The sequence below is a fragment of the Mus caroli genome, unplaced genomic scaffold (genome assembly GCF_978045245.1).
Source record: "Mus caroli unplaced genomic scaffold, Mus_caroli_1 scaffold_6, whole genome shotgun sequence".
Classification (NCBI taxonomy): Eukaryota; Metazoa; Chordata; class Mammalia; order Rodentia; family Muridae; genus Mus; species Mus caroli.
This window is the reverse complement of record NW_028227261.1, coordinates 52514897-52536445: the sequence shown is the minus strand read 5'-3', so window position 1 is coordinate 52536445 and position 21549 is coordinate 52514897. Positions and strand designations below refer to the sequence as shown.

Genomic DNA, 21549 nt, shown 5'->3' with positions numbered 1-21549 from the left:
AGAAGTCACATGATCATTTCCATATAAATAGAAAGGGCTTTAGATAAAATCCAACATCCCTTTAGAAGCAAAGCCCTAAAGACAGCAGGAATGAGAGGTATATGTCTCATCATAACCAAGGGTATATATGACAGACCTATAGCCATTGTAATATTAAATGTGGAAAAATTCAAAGCATTTCCACCCAAATCAGAAACAAGGAAAGGAATCCCACACTCTCAGCTCTGGCAATAAGACAAAAGACAGAAATCAAAGTGATAGAAATTAGAAATGAAGGACTAAGTGTATCCTTATTTGCAGATGATCTAATTCTACATGTTTCATCTGTAAAGACTGTGAGGACACTACCAAGAAGCTCTTAGATCTTCTAAATACTTCCAGCAGAATAGTAGTCTAGAAAATTGAAAATATAAAACTCAGTAGCCTTCCTACATACTAGCAACAAAGATGCTTAGAAAGAAGTTGGGAAAACAATGTCTGTCAAAAGGTTGGTTCTTTGAAAAATAATATTGACAAATCCCATATAAAACTAAGTAAAAGAAAGACAGAGAAGGCTCAATAAAATTGGAGATGAAAAGGAAGGATGTACAGCGGATTCCAATGAAACCCAGAGGATCAGCAGATGGTAGAAAGCATATTCCAAAACAAAACCCATAAAACTTGTGAGAAGCTGATGGAGACCAGCCTGGGCGATGTGAGACTCTGTCTCTACCCCTCCTCCGCCACTACAAAATGTGTACATGTGTAAGACAGGAAAACAGAAGCCAGGCTATTTGAAAAGAAAGCAGACTAGTGAGAGGAGGGGTTAAGAGCATGAACTAAAGGAACAATATAAGGAACATATATATATATATATATATATATATATATATGAAATATCAAAACAAATTTTATTTTATGATCACTGAAAAGAATAATTTAAAAGATCTGTACATAGAAAAGAAGGAGGCTCACAAATCAATTATCACAGTTTACATTTTTAAAAGTCTTACTTTACGCAAGAAAAAATTTAAAACTGGTAAAAATGGCAGAAGGGAAATTACTATGACCAACATGAGAACCAATTATATAGAAAACAGAAAAACAGTATAAACATAAATTACATCAAAACCTGATTTTATAAGAGAAATAAATGGATAAATGTGAGAGTTATGTGCGGTGTTGTGTATATACAATCCAGCTAATACAGGAAGAACACTTTAACCTAGGTGTTTTAGATTTGCCCCAGCAATATACAGAGTGAGATTCCCTGGCTCTTCCAGACAGATTAACTAGAAAAAAAACAGAAGGTACAAATGAACAATATTAGGAATTAGGTGGCATTATTAAGTTATTAGAGAACATTAGATGATATTATAAAGTTATGAAAGGATGCTAAAATACTATCAATGTGACTATAAATCCAATAATTTAGATTAAATTAACAATTTAAAAGACACTTGGACAAGGTTCATGAAAGAAAAATAGATGACCACAGTATCTGTACTCTAGTAAAAATCTGAATTTACAGTTAAAAATTTCATCACGAAGAAAGTTCCAGGCATAGATGGTTGATCAATTCTATAAAGTGTGACCACAAAAGTAATGCTTATTTAATTCAAGCCATGATTAAAAGGACTGAGCAAAGACATCACAAGTAAATGAAACTACACCTCATAATGCTTAGGAACAAGGATGAGATCATCTACTCAAATACGCAGCATTGCTCCGCCTAACTACATTAAAAACACTGCAAGTCATGAATACAGGGATTTTGTCTCAGGAATAAAGTTTCAAGAATGATAACCAGTACAATTCACCATATTGACAAGCTTAAAAATAAAAGATATGAGCTATGCAATCATCTTAAAGACAGAATAAAGCATTTGGCAAAATCCAATATCCATTCTTGATTTTAAAAAAGTGTTCATCAAATCAGGGATATAAAGAACTTTCCATGTTTTCGTCAGTGATATCTCCATGAAGATATCAGCTGGCCCCCCGCCAGTCATGGAAACCTCGGTGCCTTCCTGCACAAGCAGACACGACACAGGCATCTACCTTCACCACTTCTACATATTATTCTATAAACTCAAATTATATTAAATAATTTTAACATATTTTTTATTTCTACATAATGATTCCCATTGTGACTTTAAGATAATGTCCTTTTCAATCTTTACCTTGGTTTTACGTTGGTATTATTTTCTCTAACTTTTAAAATAAACATACAAGACACAGAATGAGGAGACAGTCATCTTAGGAAATAAAACTGTATTTATAGATCATGTTTAATTATGTATGACAGAGATATTCCTGAGACATCAGACTGGTCTTTCTAAAACCTGGCTCTAAGTGTGGCTCTGAGTGGTGAGTGGGTCTCAGGGAGGCCGTGGCTATTTGAGGCACTGTGGGATGTCTACTGGCATCCCTAGGCTCTGCCCACAAGTGCCAGAAGTATCTCCATTGCCAGCCCACTGCATCTCCAGCAATCAAAATTGTCGACAGGAATTGTCGACCAGTTTTCTGGTAGGAAAATGTCTTTCCAGAAAATATAAACCGGCATTATATCCCTACAAGTAGACTTGGATTGGAACAGATGGGATAGTCATATTTAACTCCCGTTTAATTAAATATTTTTATCTTATTTTACTGTGTGTGGGGTACATATGGAGGTCAAACTTTTGCAAGCTGGCTCTCCCCTTCTCACACAGGTTCCAGGGATTGAACTAAAGTTGTCATGTAGGAGCAAGACATTTCACCAGCCCAGTTTTCCTCCAGATCCCAAAGACCTATGTGTTTCAGTGAGTAGCCCACAGGAAGTGGTACCATTAGGAGGTGTGGCTTTATTGGAGTAGGTGTGGCCTTGCTGGAGGAAGTATGTCACTGAGAAGGTGGGCCTTGAGATCTCAGATCTTAAGCTACACCCAGTGAGACATGCAATCTCCTGCTGCCTGTGCATCAAGATGTAGAACTCTTAGCTCCTTCTCTAGCATCATGTCTGCCTGCATGTCAACATGCTTCCCACCATGACAATAATAAACTTCTAAAATGTAAGATAAGCCCAATTAAGTGTTTTCCTTTATAAGAGTTGCCATGGACTTGGTGCCTCTTCACAGGAATAGAAACCCTAAGACAGTGTGTGTGTGTGTGTGTGTGTGTGTGTGTGTGTGTGTGTATGTTCCACCTCATTGAGGCAAGGTCACTCTTCTTGCTCCTATACAGTGTGTTGTAGGCTAGCTGGTCCATGACTCCTGGGTAACTCTACTGTCTTGTCCTCCCATATATCTATAGGAATATTGGGTTTACAGATGCATGGCACTGTATACAGCCTTTACATGGGCTCAGGGGAATGGAAGTGTTTTTACTTCCTGAGCCATCTCTCTGGCCCTTAAGGTTTCACTCAGATGAGGCAGGTGGTAGTATCACTATAAAGATGAGGAACGTATGGGACTTATTTTCTTAGAGGTCTGCCATAGTGTGTCCAGTCTTCTAATTCCCAAGTTCCTCTAGAAGAACTGGGTCTTTTTTTTTCTCTGATGTCATTAAGGTCTTGAGAAATCTGAACTGAAGTGGTTTTCATAATCCCTTATCCTGAGAGTTAATTCTCACATTAAAATGAATGGCTGACCAGTAACTGGCCCAACTTGAGACCCATCCCATGGGCAGGCATCAATCCTGAACACTATTATGATGCTATGATGTCTAGCATAACTGTCCTCTGGGATGCTGTGCCCAGCAGTTGACTGAAAAGGATGCAGATTCCTACAGCCAAATATTGGACGGAGGTTGGGGGCCCCTATGGAAGAGTTAGGGGAAGGATTGAAAGCCCCGAGGGAGCTGGCAACCCCACAGGAAGACCAACAGTGTCAACTAACCTTGGCCCCTGGGAGCTCCCAAAGACTGAGCCACCAACCAAAGAGCACATCATGAGCTGGTCTGAGGCTCCTGGCACATGTGTAGCAGAGGGCTGCTTTGTCTGACCTCCGTGGGAGAGGATGCGCCTAATCCTACAGAGACTTGATGCACCAGGGTAGGGGGGATATGGGGGGAGGATGGTGGGTGTTGCCTTCTCAAAGGCGAAGGAGAGAGGGATGGATGGAGGAACTCTGAGAGGGGGGACTGGGAGGAGCAGCATTTGGGAGGCAAATAAATAAATAAACCAACAAACTGTAAAGTAGTGCATTAGACAGTTGACTTCTGTAAGTATCGTAGCATAGCAGAGAGGTAAAGAGGGTGAGGAGAGGCATGTATCTTAGGTGTGCAGCTGTAGAGAGAAGCTATTCTGCAACTGCTACTCTCTGCCTGCTTCATACTGGCAGTCATATCTAAGTTGATATTTTTTTCATGGTGTGTACGAATCACAAATTGCACCTCAATATTTGGAAACTATAGCAAAAAATAGTAGATTATGGGTTGAAATAAAAAGTTTACCTTGGGGTGAAAAGCAAAGCACATCCCCGGAGCCTGTCGGGATATCAAGGCCTCGCCCTTCTTCTCCTTTTCCCCTCCCTTCTTGCCGCCTATAGCAGTGGTTCGCTTCAGTCGCATCAAATCTTTACGGAAAGAAATGTGCATGTACGTTTGTATTTGTGTGTATGTACGTATATATGTATGTATGTGTGTATGTATGTATGTATGTTTTTCACCCAGAACTTTTAGTTCAACACCTGACAATGGGCTTTTTTCGTGTTTTACCATGACAATCCAGTCCTTTGCGGATGACCCACTTGGAGATCCTTCCATCGGCTGATATGGACACCAAGATTTCTCTCTTGTCATCTCCAGTAGTTCCTCTGTCTTGCTCTATCCATTGCACTTGCCAAACAGGTCCCAAATGTTTTTGAGGTGATTCACTAAAGCAGAAGAAGATGCCAAGTAAAAATTATTTAAATAATTTTTGAAGACCTTGGAGTGTAAGTGATAAAACAATCCCACAACGATCATTTTTTTCTCTTCCTATAGTGATACTTAGGCAGGAGCAAGACTTAGTCTTGAAAGTGATTATGGTTGCTTTTATTGTAATAGTAACATCTATCTTGACTTTGAGTTACTCTGAAGCCAGAAGTTGTAGGCCTCTGGTGGAATTAACACCTGTCACTTAACAGTGGAGGGGTAAGTAAAGGGTTAATTGCTAGGGCTTTTTCTTTCATGCTCAGAAGCCCTCACATCTTGCTTATCAGGTGGGAGGGAGGTTTAGAGCAATAAACTTTTATTAAACCAGGAGAAGAGAGTCACTTGAAGAAGGGAAAACTTTTACACATGCAAATATGCATAAACTCACATACAAATCCATGCACACACTCATACACCTTCATGTTTTCCAGTTGGGTCTAGCTACTTCCTTATCTCATAATTACATACTTAAACACACACACATCCATACTTACATATGTGTATATGGAGCAAAAACTCAAGTGCCAGGGCAGAAAGGACTCACTCACTCTGGATGAAAAACGAGCTCCAATCTTTATTGCATAGAGAAAGAAAAAGCTTCTACCCTTTTATTGCTAAATGAATTAAAGCCAAGTCTGTAAGGAGAAAGCTTTGTTCTCTTTAGTAAGACTAAGCCTGCCTTGCTGTTTAGAAGAGACCTGTTCTGTCCCATGGTAAGGAGAAGCCTGCCTGCTCCTTTGGCAACCTCTTCTTTGTCCCTCTTTTTCTCTGCATTCTGCATGTTACTCTATTCTCCTGCTCTTGTCCTAATGTCCTCTTTATTTTTAAGAGAAATTAAAAGGGGTAAATTTAGCAGTCTATATGCTCTCTAAATTTCTAAGTTGCTTTCTTAATTTCTAAGTTACTCTACTCTGCTGTCTTCTCCTCCCTCCTCTTAATCTTGCTCGCTCCTTCTACTGTAATGCAATGTCATATGATGTAATGGTCCTAGTTTCTGTACCTTTTCTAGGGGAATAGATCACATGGTTTTTCCAAACATCTTTTTTTTTTTAAACAAAAGTTCACTAAAAGCTCAAACAAGCTGGGCGTGGTGGCGCACGCCTTTAATCCCAGCACTCGGGAGGCAGAGGCAGGCGGATTTCTGAGTTCGAGGCCAGCCTGGTCTACAAAGTGAGTGCCAGGACAGCCAGGGCTACACAGAGAAACCCTGTCTCGAAAAACCAAAAAAAAAAAAAAAGCTCAAACAAATTCAAATCATAAATTGAATAAGTTTACAACAGAGGTGTTTACATGTGTTTTCATTAAGTGTAATTATCTTGCTAGACCTTCATTATCTGTCACTAGCTCCACAGGTTCATTGAGTGCTAAAAAATAATAATCCTTGTGACTAGGTCCTTAGAATCTATATTTTTCATTTTATGTACCCACTCTTTAGACATGTTGAATGAGTAATTTTATCTTTATAACTTTCTCTCCATTGTCCAAATAAATTAGTCTTTAGATTGTCATTCAAATAAACAATCCATGCTATATGTCATTGTTATCTCTATACTCTTAGGATTACCCATTGGCTTGTCTCAATCTCTCAGATTACTAACTTTTTCTATCTAATGAATTAAGTGCTGTATTCTTATTACTCACTCTTTTGACTATTTTATATAATCTTTCTAGTACAATAGTTTTGAACTTTTAATAAAGGATAGCTTTGAATATTCAATCAAAAAATTATGGGAACTTTTCCCAGAACAAGCACTGGGGCTCACACTGGCAAATCTAGGCAAATAACTTCAACAGTAAGAACCTCTGATTTAATAACTATACCCAGTCTCAACCAAGCTTATCCTGTCACTACTGCAAAAGTGTGTGCCACCACCTCTTAGCCACACTGAAGTCTGGTCTGAAACACAACCAACCACCTAGCTTCTTTAACTATCTTTTCTCTCTACCTGCCTGTGTTCTCCATGTGACTTACTCATCATCTTGTTCTTTCTTTCTCAACTCTTCCTGTACTGCTCTTACATGCTAAATATTTTATGACACAACAAGAATATGAAACAAAGCCCCCCCCCCTTGCTCTCAAGGACATCACACAGAAGCTCTGAAAGATCTACTCACCAACAATCTGTGCAGGATGGTAAGCATCAAAATACAAAAGAAGATAATGAAGTTTCCTAGAGGAGGTGATGTCAAAGCAATAGTCTAAGAACCACCAAGCCGAGATAAGTTTGTTGGTAAGGTAGGCAGAGAAGAGGAGGAAGAAGGACTATACACATATTGAAAACAATGGTATTACATTCTCAGTAACAACCAAATATTCACTTAAATAACATTACTCTGATAAATGCTCCTCGTGGGACAAACAGTATGCATTGTGTTTGTTCATCTCCTTTGTGGATTCTTACCTACTGTCCAGAACTGGAATGTTGTGGCTGTTCTGCACATTATAAATTGCAACGGTGCCATTGTGGTAGCCAACTGCTAGCAGATTAGGTGAGCTGTTTGAAAAGTCCACAGAAGTAACTCCATATGAACTCTGATAAATACGCTCTGGCCACTGTGGGAGGAGATGCTCTATTACATTTTAGGCATTTACAGATTGCAGTAGGGCAAACTATGATGGCAGCTGAGACTGTCTTGTGCGTGCTGGTGAGGATGTAAGAAGTTAATCTGCCTTCAGTTACTCCAATCCATAGTTTCTAGGGCACATGAAAACAAATCTTCAAATAGTCACTTCCTTTACTTAATATAAATCCTTGGTCCTCACTGGCTTTATAAACACATCATAGACTTCTGCATCAGTTGTCACACTGGGGCCATCCTCTAGCAGGGATTAGTGTGACCAGTATGTGTTTTCCTCCTGACATAGACACATAAGGAGCTACAAACAGATCATGCCTTTCTATCTTCTGGCATTTGTTTTAGAAACTTGGATTGTGTCATTATTTCTACAGAGCAGATTGAAAACAATCCTCCAAAACTCTCTAAGCTACTTCTTTTTACAACTCTATCATGCCAAGACTAAATCCTTTCCTCTGCCCAATCACTCTGTGGACAAGGAGACAAGCGACTGATGATGCAGTTCTCCTGCCTTTACTATATCTTGTTCCTATACATGTTAACTCCATGTCCTAAGGGACTATAGCTACTCACAATGGCTGTAGCCACTATGTACGCTCTTTACCTTCCATGTTTTTGACTTCACATTTTACTTCCAAGTTTAAATTAATATAAAGCCATACAGCAACTATATATTTAAATAAGAGCAGGGCTATTTAGTTTTTTTTTAAAGTATTATCATTCTTATTCTTTCTCGTTATAAAATTTATAGCATGATTACACTAGAAATCTAGGTATCTAGATATCTAAATTGATAAACAGGGTTACCCACTAGCTTGATTCTGAGATTTTAATATTTCTTTCTGAGAAAAATCAGATTCTTTCTTAGATTACTAACTCTTTTTCAGTAGTTGAATGGAGTGATCTGTTCCTATTACTAAGCCCCTGGATGGCATGTGCTGTTTCCAAAGGGTCTTCAATACTTTTATACTTAGCTGTAGTAACACAGGAAATAAAAGATAGTTGGAATATATTGTGTGAAGTCATAAATGATTTCCCTTTACCCTATGTTAAATAAGAACAAATTGTTATTATTATGAATTTAAACAAAAGAAAAAAATGAGGACAAGGGAGATGGTTCTGTTGGTAAAGTCCTTGCCTTTTCAAGTCTGAAGACCTGAATTCAATTCCCAGAAGCTATGGACAAACATGGGTTGCTGATGGTGTGTGTTTTTAATTGGTAGGCAGAGACAAGGGGATCTTGGGCTAGCTGGACAGCCTGACCCATTTACTTAATAAGCTCCAAGCCAACAACTGAATAGCTCCAAACCAGTGAGAGACCCTGACCCCAAAAAACCAAGCTTTTAGCCAGGCATGATGGTGCACACCTTTAATCGCAGCACTCGGGAGGCAGAGGCAGGTGGATTTCTGAGTTCGAGGCCAGCCTCGTCTACAAAGTGAGTTCCAGGACAGCCAGGGCTATATAGAGAAACCCTGTCTCGAAAAACCAAACCAAACCAAACAAAACAAAACAACTCCCCCCCCCCCAAAAAAAAGCTTTGACTCCAAGATAGCAACATCTAGGCCTGTGTGCTCTGACCTACACACACACACACACACACACACACACACATACATACACACACACACACATTTGCACCTGCATATGTGCACTTACACATATGAACACACATATGAAAGAAAGTGAAAAGTTTTGACTGATAAAATGGTCTGGACTTTGCTGAATTATTATTATTAATTTTTAAAGATTTATTTATTTTATGTATGTGAGTACACTGTTGGTCTCTTCAGACACACCAGAAGAGGGCATCAGATCTCATTACAGATGGTTATGAGCCACCACGTGGTTGCTGGGAATTGAACTCAGGACCTCTGGGAGAGCAGTCAGTGCTCTTAACCACTGAGCCATCTCTCCAGTCCCTGGACTTTGCTAAATTATTATACACAAATACACAGTGTACAAACACCGTGTCCACATTTAACTAAATAAAAGGATGCTTGTTCCTCTTTGGGTTACCATGGGGTTCTTTATTGACCAGCAGCAGGCCATTCCTTTTTTTTGTTCTCTAAATCCAAAGTTTCCATAGCCAACAGCCAAAAGGTCCTAAAACACAAAACAAGACACTTCAGAGGATGACAGGAAACTGTAGCAAATGCATGCAGATGCTTACTAACAGACTATTTAAAAATACTGCTAAGACAGAGGGCAAGGTCTGGAGCTGGGGCTGCAGCTCAGAGGTGGAGTGCTCACTCAGTATACAGAAGGTTCTGAGCTTAAAGTACACTAAATATCTATTTCAAAGATGCAGTTACTCCTGAGATGCTATTTGGAATTTCTAGTTGGGAAATACCTTTGGAAGTATTTTGTAAAACCCAGGAGACCACCAGCTTTGTTACTGTATACATATTCTCCTTTAACAACAAATAAACCAGCCTCCAGCTCAGCGGTTCTTAACCTTCCTAATGTTTTGACCCTTTAATACAGTTCTTCATGTCGTGGTGACCCTGGGCCATAAAATTACTTTCATTGCTACTTCATAACTATAAGTTTGCTACTTTTATGAATCATAATGTAAATATCTGCGTTTTCTGATGATCACTTGGAGGGAGGGGCACAACCCACAGATTGAAAACCACTGCCCTAGTTTATCTGCCTCACGATGACTTCGGGGCTTCTCTGGCCAGATGTCTGCACCTGAATTCTGGCAGCTCCATTTCCTGTTTGGGTGAGGTTGGAGAAATTACTTATTATCTTGGTGCCTCAACCACGTGGATTGTCTGACTCAGCACGAGGCTAGAGAGGTAGATCGGCAACTAAGACCATGTTCTGCTCTTCCAGAGGATCTGAGATCAATTTCCCAGGACCCACACTGTGCTCACAAACACCTCTCACTCCAGCTCCAGTGGATCAGTAGCCTTTGTCTTCCTAGGACATTGCACTCACATATGCATATTCACAAACACACATACACATCATTTAAAAGGATAAAATTAAAATCAGAAGAAAATTCTTTAAGTGGTACCTGGTATGTATGAAGTGCTGCCTATGCATCTAATGATATCAATAGCATTATTCCTAAGGAAGCTCACACGTGGTTTACATATTGGCATGATCACTGGATTAAGTATACCCTTCCAGCTATGACAGCTTGGAGGAGAAGAATTTAGGGATATGACTTTCAGATAAATAAGCCGACCACACACCATTTTCTAGTATAGATCACATCATCTGACATGGATTTAGTGGATACCAATGTGGCCAGCACACTCTTAAAATAAAGATGTTAATATATTTATATGTAAGGAGAAATATGCAACTATTTGTATTTTCTCCTTTTTCAAATATAAATTTTGTTCAGAGATATTTTTTAACTAGGGGTTATATAGCCAGGCAAAACTCTTTTGCCCAAGTCTGAATAAACACACACACACACACACACACAGACCAAGCAAAACCCCTCCATTTTAGAATTTGCCAGTAAGAACCAGCAAGGTGGTTCATTGAGTAAAAGCATTTGCTGCACACACCCAATGATCTTGAGTTCAATGTCTGGAACTCACAAAAAGCCAGGTTTAACAGTTCACATTGGTAATTCTAGAGGTGGAGACGGGAGAATAATGTGAAATTCTGGCTAGCTAGCCCGGAGAACACAGGGCAGCAGAAATGAGAACCCCTGCCTCAGTGAGTTGAAAGTAGAGAACTGAGTCATGACAGTTTTCCTCTGGATGCATGCGCGCACACAGACACACACTATACACATACATATGAAATAAATAAAAATTTACAGAAGAATTGCAGCTTAAGCGCTAGAATTGGGCTGTTACAGCATTTGGTGACTTACTGGGTTTGCTTTATTCCAGGAAAGGCTGCTCACATTGAGGCCTTTAGTTAAGTCACAGGAGAAAGACCAGAGCCGTTCCAAATTAGCCGGTATTGTCGACTGTTCCGTAGCTATCTCTATCTCTAGTTCCATTTCCAAATCTTCTTCATCCTCCTTCTTCGGCTCGTCCTCTGCTACCTTAAGATTTTCCACTTGCAAAGTTTCTTCAGGCTCTCCAGGTTCGTGTTCTTAAGTTAAGTCAGAGATGTCATTACTCTCTGCGCCTACAGGGCAGAGCCTGCCAAAGAGCATCTCTATCCCTGACACTTAGTGACATTACATACCACTAGATCTACCGGAATACACGGCCAAAGTGACAGGGTACCTGAGTGGTGACCCCGGCCTACTGAAACTTTCTGCACACACACTTTCTGATCACTCAGTGACTGGGCCAGAGTGGTACCGTCACATGCTGTATTTTGAGATTACAAAACAAACTTTGTGCCCTTTTTTTGTTGTTTGTTAGGATGGGGATCAACAACTTTACCTTAGAAAGTATACATCTCAAAGCTGGGGAGATGGCTGGGGAATGGATAAGAGTTCTTGTTCAATAAGCATAAGGACCTAAATTCGAATCTCCAGAACACACACACACACACATACACACAGCTGAATATGGTTGCACATGCTCAGAACCCCTATTGTAGGGCAGAAATGCACACATCCTAAAACCTCAATGGCCAGCTAGCCTAGCAAAAAAAACCCGAGGGACTTCTGGCTCAGTCTCAAGGAAGAGAACAACGCCAGATCTCCTGTTGTTCTGAGCTCCTTATGCATGTATGTGGGCATAGGTAATCACAAGCTCATATGCATGCACTACCCATACACACACATACACACACAGAGAGAGAGAGAGAGAGAGAGAGAGAGAGAGAGAGAGAGAGAATATGTCAATTTATCTCATACAATTAAATTTTAACTAGGGCAGGAGACTTCTGGGTTTTTTTTCCCTCCACGTTTAATTCTTACCTTCCGATACGAAAATACCATAGCAATTGTTCATATCTAACTGAGAGTGTTGCAATCAACATCTATGAACTAGACCAATGTGATGCCTTGTTAATGCCCCTAGATTGTGAATTTGGGACTGTAGAACCACTGAAAATAAATGTTTATAGTTTGATTGTTTGTTAAGTCCAATGGATATTGGGTGGGGCACAAAAATATGAGCCTTATCAATAATTAATGTGTTTATTCACTTGCGTTATGAAGATGGTTGCTAGCCAGGGTTCTGTAGAGGATTTGTTAGAGTGGTTTATAGGCTGTGGTCCAGCTTGTCCAACAATGGTTGTCTACCAGGAATCCAGTAGTTGTTTAGTCCACAAGGCTGTATGTCTCCGCTGGTCTTCAGTATTTGCCAGAATCCCAAAGAAGTGGGTTCTAATGCCAGTGAAGAAACAGACTTGCCAATGAGAGTGAGAGGAAGCAGGCAGATAGCAAAGCTTCCTTCTTCCATATCCCTCATATAAGTGGCCAGCAGAAGACTTTTTCACTTCAAATAATTTAATCAAGAAAAATCCCCCCCCCAACCAGGTGTATCCAGCTGCTTGAATTTGGGTTAATTCCAGATGTGGTCAACTTGACAAACAGGAATAATCATCACAATGGTTAACCTTTATCAACACCTTGCCTGGACATTAAAAATCATGTAGGAGACCGCTGTGAGCCTGTCTGTGTGAGCATTTCCAAGGATGTTTAACTTAGGATCTTCTTGAATGTGGGCAGCACCATCTCTTGAGATCAAATGAACAAAGCAAAACTATGTAAGGAGTCCCAGCCGTGCGCTACTGCTGCTGTGAGCTCTGCTCTGTCTTCTGGCCATGACGGGCAGCATCTTCTTAAGCAGTAGCCAAAAGTTAAATCCTTTCTGCAGTAAGTCCTTTTGGCAGGTGTTTTGTCATGGCAACAAGAGAAGTAACTAATACTATGAAGCTGTAGCCAGAAGAGCCACTGCAATTTAAATCACTACCAAGAAAGGCTTATAATAATGCGCTCTTGCTTTAAGATCCATTATCTTTGTATATAAGCCAAATACATGAGCTGAATGAGAGATCTGCCTGCTTATTTTAAAGCCCTTGAAGGTAGTGCTAATCTACATCTTCTGAGGAGGGTGCAGTTGCCTTTGGTTTGTTGTCTCTGTCACCCACAATTGACATGAGAATCTACTCCTGGGTAATACAGTCTGTGGGTTTTGAGAAAAGTGACTGACATGGGTTTCTCATTACGGTATTGTTCACAATAGTCTCACTGAAAGCCTGTGCTGGGGCTCTTTAGCCCTCAATGTGCCCTCACCCCTGACAATTATTCTTCTTCCCACTGTCTACGTAGTTTTGCCTTTCTGAGGATGCCTTGCACACGACTTTGCTGTGATGGGCCAAGCAATTTTCAACCCCTTTTGGTTTGTTTTTGTTTATCTTATTTTTATGGTTATGGTGTTTTGTCTGCATGCATGTTTGGGTACCACATGTGTGCTCAGGGCTGTTGGAAGCCAGAAAGAATCAGATCTAGACTAGAGTTTCAGATGCTTTTGAGATACTACATAGGTTCTGGGAATCGGTGCAAACCTGGGCCCTTTGGAAAAGCAGCTATTGCTCTTAACTGCTGAGCCACCTCCAGCCCCAGACTTTGAATTCCTGATGTCCCTGCCTTAGCCTGCAGGGTGCTCAGACAGATGAGCACCATGCCAGGCTTCTTCTCATTTTTCAGCATGTGGGGTGTTGGTAGTTTCCTGCTGTTATTTTTAGATTAGGTCTTATGTAGACCAGCCTAGTATCGAACTTCTGACCCTCTTGCCTATACCTTGTGAGTGCTGGGATTATAGGCACAGGACATGATGCTCCGAAAATTGTTTTCTTATTGTTAAGTCCAAAGACAACTTTGTACATTTTTAGATAGCAATCATTTATCAGATATGTCTTCTATGAATATTTTCTCCAGTGATTTGACTTTTTATTCTTTCTGTGGTGTCTTTGCTAAAGAAGTCTAGCTCATCCATTATTTGTTGATACATTGTGTTTAGAGAGTTTTACTTTAAATAGCATTTAACACCTAAGGTTATTGTTTTACCTGTTATTTCCTAGGAATTTTGCATTTTATATTGCAGTCCATAATCTATTTCAGTTATTTTTTATGGATCTAAGGTCTGTGGCTAGATGTACTTTTTGGTATGTTGTAGCTTCATTTTCTAAGAAGACTGTCTTTTTGTATTCTGTTGTTATTGCCTTTTCCAAAAACCAGTGGACTATTAGCTCAGTCTGTTTCTGAGATGTCTAAGTTGCTAATTCATCTATTCATTGATCTTCTACCAGCACCACACTATCTTGACTACTGTAGTTGATATTGAGTTGTAAAGTCTGAATTCTTCAACTTTGTCCTGCTCCGTCAATAATATACTGAATGTTCTGGGTTCCATGGTTCCTAACATGCCTTGACCTCTTTCCGTACCAGTGCCTTTCCTATGTCCTCTCTTTGTTCCCTTGACATCATTGGTACTCAGTAGTTACAACCCCACACTACCTTCCTTTTACTCAATTCAAACACTGTATTCCTCCTTAAAACTGTTCTCTTGTATCTACCAAGTAATAAACACATAACACCATCAGGAACAGTAAGATGATGGCTCAGAGGGTAAAGGCACTTGCCCCCAAGCCAGGAAGCACACAGTACGTCACAGCATGCATAGAGATAGAGATAGAGATAGAGATAGAGATAGAGATAGAGATAGAGATAGAGATAGATAGATATAGATATACAGAGAGAACTAAATTTTAATTTATGCAAAAGACATAGTTAAACACTAAGTGAAAACTACACAAATGCCAAAATGAACCACATGAACAAGTATTTAGTGTTACTAATCATCAGAATAATATTAAAAGCATTACCATCTCTCCCTCTATGACTATCTCTGGGTCTCTGTCTCTCTCTCTCTGTTTCTCTCTCTGTCTCTGTTTCTCTCTCTGTATGTGTGTGTGTGCGCGCGCGTGTGCGCGCATGTGTGTGTATACCAATGAGTTTAATTAAAGTTATTTACATGGGCAAGGGATTGTTTACAGGAGTATGGTCAGCTTACCATTAGCTATATAAATGAAGATAATGTCTCTATCTCCCTAGAAACTATTATTTGTTTATAGATCTTCATGAAGGATGGGGACCTCATGATTCCTTCCTCCTTATAACAGACAACTGCTATTTGGGAAAAGGAATGTGATCAATCGTGTGGGACAAGAGAGAGTAGTGGAGGCAAATATGATTTTAAAAATATACATTTATAAAATATAATAAAAAGATGTTGTGCATAATACATTCTAATACAACATTTTAAAAAAGTATTGCCAGTGTCAGGAATTAACATTTGGAGTAACTGGGAAACTCACATACTGTTTATGGGAATGTAAGACAGTATAACTCTTTGGGAAAATACTTCATAGTTCCTAACATTGAACACACATCTACCAAATGCCTAGTACTAGCCATGTTCACAAAAGAAGCTGAAACACATCTGCCAAAAGACTCAATCAGAAACCTCAAGCTGAATGCAATGCAGATGTGTCACCTGCTGAGCAGCCAAAGGCACGTGCGCACACTAGAGAGCTTCGCTGGAAGGAAATGAACCATTTACATACACCAATCCAGCTGAAGTTCAACGCCAGGAATGCTGAGCGAAAGAATCTAAACTCAAGTTTATTTTAAGTTTTTTTATTATTGCATTTATTTTGCGCATGTGCGTATGTGTGTGTATGTGTATATGTATATTGTGTATGGACATGTGTATAGAAGCCAGGTGACTTGCAAGAGTGAGTTTTCTCTACCATGTGTGTCTCTGGGAATCAAATTCAAGTTATCATGATTGGGGGCAAGTGCCTTAACCTGCTGAATCATCTCACTGACTCAAAAAAAAATATTTATTGTGCGAATGCACTCACATGATGTACCACGACTAGGAAAGTTAACTTGTGGTTACAGACAAAGTCCACAGCTGCCTAGGGAGTGGGTAATGTTTACATGCAACCAGCACAAGATAATCTTCATGATTCACAGGTATATTTTCTATGTTGATCAGGGTATTATTTATATAGCTTTCTTAATTTTCTAAATATGTTAAAAACATACTTTAAATATAGACGTGCCACTTTCTGTAAATATTATCTCATTAAAATATTTGCTCTGTTATTTTAATTAGTAAACAAGTAATGTACTAACAGTTTAGCTTTGTAAATACCATTATTTATAATACTTTAGATTGCAATAATACAACTCTTTAGATATATAATGGAACAGTATACATGATACAAATTTTAAAATAGCAACCTAAAATGAATGAGGAACAACATTTTAAAATATCATCCTAGCTTTCTCTGGGCAAAGAGTTTTTAACCCTTTGCCACACATGTTATTTTGTAACCTAATTTTTTTATGTAACCACAAAGAATATTAACTTCGACTTGGGGACCAAGGGGAGTTCATGAAAACTGGAGCTTCAACAAGAAAAGATAATTCCAAGAAAGGCGTGAACTGCCAAACAGATTTCAGTAGTTTACGAATTCCAGAGCACCTTGAAACAATACAATGTATCTCTGCCCAGACTGCAGGTATTGGGAACAATAAGCTCTGAGATGTGTAGCTTGCCCTAAGCAATGGAAGGCTCTGCGAGTTTGGAGTAAGCAACGGCTGTGAGGGGTTTGGATAAACCTGCAAGATCGGGTAAGAGAGTGGAAAGAACTAAACGTCTACTCCGGTGTCCCACTACATAATCTTTATAGCCTTCACTTTATTCATGTGCCGAAAAGGCTGAATTAATCTCTTAAAAAACAAAAGCAAACAAATCAAAAAACCCACTCAGGGTCTGCAAGTATAGCTCAGAGGGAGAACGTGTATAAGTCCTGGGTTCCAGCCTTAGAAAGCCAGAAAACTAAAAACAGATCTGTAAGTAGCAAAAACAAAATATTCTGTGAACTTATAACAGGGTTTGTAGCAGTGAGGACGGGCTGACTATCCCTTGTCATTTATATTAGGGAGTAGGCTCAAACAGCTGGAACCCAAAGACTCAATGGCGGTATAAAAGAGGACCAAACATAAGAAACACTATAAAAAAAGAGAGAGAGAGAGAGAGAGAGCCTAATTTGATGTCGGAACAAAGATAAAATGAGGACATGGATGCTTTGTAAGTCTTGCATTGGAAGGACAACCCTTCTGTGGATTCCTACGTCTGAACTCTAGGGCTACCCACATGGTTAGTAAATGGTTAAATGTGTGCTTTAATAGGTGATGACTAGTATGGAAATTACATTTAGAAGTATTTAATAGTACAATTAAATTTTTAAAAATTATTTGAGCTTGTCTAAGCATGGTTACTTTAAAAAAAAATACCTTTATAAACAGGGAGTTGACGGTAGGCTGCAAGCTTCGGCTGAAACACATTTTCCATTAAAACCCTTTCCATGTAAAATAAGTCTTGATGAAGCCTATCAGACTTTAATATTGCCTCGGAGTTGTCTTCTTCATCCTCTTGAACTTTAGCCAGAATTACATTTTCTATGTCCATTAGAGAACTACTTTCACTGTCTGTAAATATAAATATGACTCGATTACAGAAGAGCCAAGTGGCAGTAGGTGGTTCATATAGTTTAAAGATTTTTTAAATTATATTTTATAATTTTTGTCTTTCATTTCCAACACCTTCAATAGCATTTATTAAATCGTTTATGCACAAGGCATAACGCAAACATAAAACTTATGGAACTCATATCTATCAAAAAATACATTTTCCCTCTGAGGAGAAGCAGTAAAAATCTTGATGTGTGATGCACACGTTAGCCTATTTTCTGTTAACTTATCAGAAAACCACAATTTAGGGAACTGGCAAGATATCCCAGATGGTGAAGTTCATGCCTTGCAAGTATTCGGACCTGCGTTCAATGACCAGGTCCTCTGTAGAAAGCTGGGTGCAGTAGCTGCAATCCAAACACTAGAGAGACAGAGATGGCCAGATTGCAGGGACCCACTAGCTAGCCAGCCTAAACTAGCGGTTCAGCCCCAGGGCCTAATGAGAGACTCTACCTGAAAAGACAAGGTGGGCAGTGTCTGCAGAGGAATGATACCAGAGATTATCATCGGACTTCTGCACACATACACACACACGTACATGGGCACTCAAAAACACACATTCACGCCCTTGAACATTTGTGTACAAGGGCCAGAAAATGAAATACAATCACTACTACTAGGTAACTTATAAAGACAAGAAATGTTTTTCTTACTGTTCCAAAACCTGGAAAGATCAAAGTTAAGAAGCTCCAGCTGGTGGGGGCCTTCTGGCTGTCCCTTGCATGACGGAAAGCATGACATGGGCAGGAATGTGAAGCATGAAAGCTTAGCCAAACTCTCCTATGAAAGCAGAAATCTGAGATGGGGCCCTATCCTCACGATGCCCTCTAACTCCTCTAACTTCCCCACAGCTCACTCGTATGTACCGTGATCATAAACATTTCTGAATTCAACTTCCAGCAAATGAACTGGGGGTGGGAAGGCACATTTAAATCACAGCAGTAATTCTCTGCACTTTTCTACTTATATTGATATAAAATAAAAATCTTCAAAGGTCTGATTTGACATGTATGTGTATGTGCTCTACTTATTCTTAATTAGTTTTGTGGTTGCTATTAAAAAAAAAATCCATGGCTTAAATAATGCAATTTGACTATCCTGAAGTTCTGCTCATTAGAGGATATTACTTCTGTCATTGAACTGTTTAGATTGGGCAACAATATTATCTGGGATAATCTTCCAATTTGAAGACAAATCTGTAACCATGTCTGATAAAAAGCTCTTTCCTCCATTGCAAGGTAATATATTCACAGATTTGGAAGAATGTGTTTCGACTTGGGAAACAGCAATGTCTAATTCTGCTTATCAAATGGACTGAATGTGGAATCAACTAAAACAAACTGCTAGGCATTCCTGTGAGAGCGTTTCTCAGTCAGATTATATGAAGCAGGACGACCCACCCTAAATGTAGGTGGAACTTTTGGTAGCAGCCCAGATAAAAGGACATAAAAGAAGAAAACTTTGCTTTTTTTGTTTGTTTGCATCCCCTCATTCTTGCTGGGATGTTCATCTACCCGATTGCTAAAACATTGCTTCAAGATTAGAAACATCTATAGAACTTCTTCATGGGTCCAATACAAACTAAAGATCACCAGGAATCTTCCATGGAGCCTGCGCAAGATTAGGACTATTGAGCCATTGTAGATGAAACAACTAATGCAGTCTTAGTTTCTCCATTGTGTGACAGCTGTTGATGGACCTCTTGGACCATATCCTGTAAGCCAATCTAATAGCTAGTATCTCTGTCTTTATATCTCTATTGTGAAGATTTGAATAAGATCAGTCTCAGAGAGAGAGAGAGAGAGAGAGAGAGAGAGAGAGAGAGTTATACAGAAAGCAAACAGAGCTCTTAAAAGAGGAGGAGAAATGTGGTTTATGTAGGATCTTGGGAACTCAAGGGATAGCACAGTGGTGACTTGTATATTCAAGATGCTGCATACAAAGATAGCAACTTGGCAACACACTGAACACAAAGAAATGCCCACAAGAGGCCTGCTCATCTTGTTTAGAGGGTCAAGAAGCAGCTTTAACAAAGCTGTTAGAGGATAGCCAACCAACTGCAGCAGTTCTGCAGAAGAACTGGGGGTAAGCACAAGGCTAGGTGACAGCCAGGCTTCCACACTCACCAAGAGGCCTTGACATCATGTGTAGTTTCAGAGATCTTAGGACCTGAATTTTCACCCCTGCCACACATGAGAATGCCAGATAAACACAACAGCTGTGGAGCCTGAGATTTCCCAGACAAAGAGCATTCAGGGTTTCCCTTCTGACCACTGGAGTTGACAGTAAGAAATCAGGAGTTTTACCACTGCCCAGCAGGAATGATAACAACCTCTACTTTGTGATGTCAGTGATGCTGTACGTGGTTGAGTAGGTAACGGGGTAATCTTATGCATGCTAGCCACAAAAGGATGAAGGGAACTGGGGTTCCCAGCAGAGGTCAGCAGTCATGTCCCTCAAGTGCCACAGAGTGAGGTAAAAGCCCTGGTCTTCAGCTGGGTCTGGTGGCACAAGCATAGTATACAAGCACTCAGGAGGAAGACAAGTGAGACTAGGATACCTGGACTGTAAAGTGAGCCCCTATCTCAAAATCTCTTCTACCACTGATTGGCAGTCAGGAGATAGTGACTCCCACTCCCAAACTTATGCACTATTGAAGCCTAGAAAAATGGAAGCCTTATAGCTAAATTTTAATTGAAAGTCACTCCCTGAACCAAGAGCAAAGGAAATCTCAAATAGAAAAGACGATAATCAGTAGACATGAACACCAAGATGAGAGACTATTATTAACTAACAAAGAATTTACAGAGGTCGTCATTAAAAATGCTTTGCCAGGGTTTATGAATATCCTTGGAACAACTAAAAGCATCATCAAAGGAATAGAACATTTCAATGAAACAAGAAACTTACAGGAGTGAAATACTCAGAACTTAAAATTTCAATTAATGGGTTCAATGAAAAAAATAGAAAGGAAAAAGAAGAAGTTTCAGTGACCCCAGGAAAGAAAAATAAAAAACCTGGTTTTTTGTTTGTTTGTTTTTATATTTGAGACAGGGTATCTCTATGTAGTCCTGGCTGTCCTCAAATTTATTATATTAGACTAGTCTAGCCTTGAACTCATAGAGATCTGACTGCCTTTGCCTCTGAGTGCTGGAATTAAAGACATGTACCACCACATCTGGATCATAAAAACAAAACAGCAACAAGTTAGCTTAAAAACAAGAGGAGAGCTCAGTGGCTAAAGGTGCACACTTCGTTTGCAGAAGACCAAAGCCAATTCCAGCTCCCATGGCTGGCAGCTCAGAACTGCCTGTGTCTCCATCTGGAGGGCATCAGACATCCTCTTTTGCACTCCTCCAGCACCGTATCCATCGGCATAGCCCTCACTGCCATGCATATGAATAATTTAAAATAAAATAATCTGGGGGGGGGGGTGTCGAGACAGGGTTTCTCTGTGTAGCCCTGGCTGTCCTGGAACTCACTTTGTAGACCAGGCTGGCCTCGAACTTAGAAATCCGCCTGCCTCTGCCTCCCCAGTGCTGGGATTAAAGGTGTATGCCACCACGCCCAGCCTAAAATAATTTTTAAACCAAGGAGAATATACTCTGAA

At 39.7% G+C, this 21549-nt stretch overlaps 1 protein-coding gene across 2 annotated transcripts in view; it reads right to left on the bottom strand.

The window, feature by feature from the left end:
- Dnai4 (dynein axonemal intermediate chain 4) overlaps positions 1-21549 on the bottom strand; it is an 88438-nt gene that overhangs the window by 18002 nt on the left and 48887 nt on the right. Inside the window, exons 8-13 of one of the 2 annotated variants that reach the window (XM_085839136.1) lie at positions 17703-17893; positions 11295-11521; positions 9470-9556; positions 7278-7429; positions 4678-4835; positions 4414-4535 (exon numbers count right to left, since the gene is read on the bottom strand). In XM_085839136.1, the coding sequence (XP_085695262.1) occupies positions 4414-4535; positions 4678-4835; positions 7278-7429; positions 9470-9556; positions 11295-11521; positions 17703-17893 (937 nt within the window). Of the gene's footprint in view, positions 1-4413; positions 4536-4677; positions 4836-7277; positions 7430-9469; positions 9557-11294; positions 11522-17702; positions 17898-21549 lie in introns of both variants that reach the window. The other variant, XM_029475697.2, reaches the window with a different exon arrangement.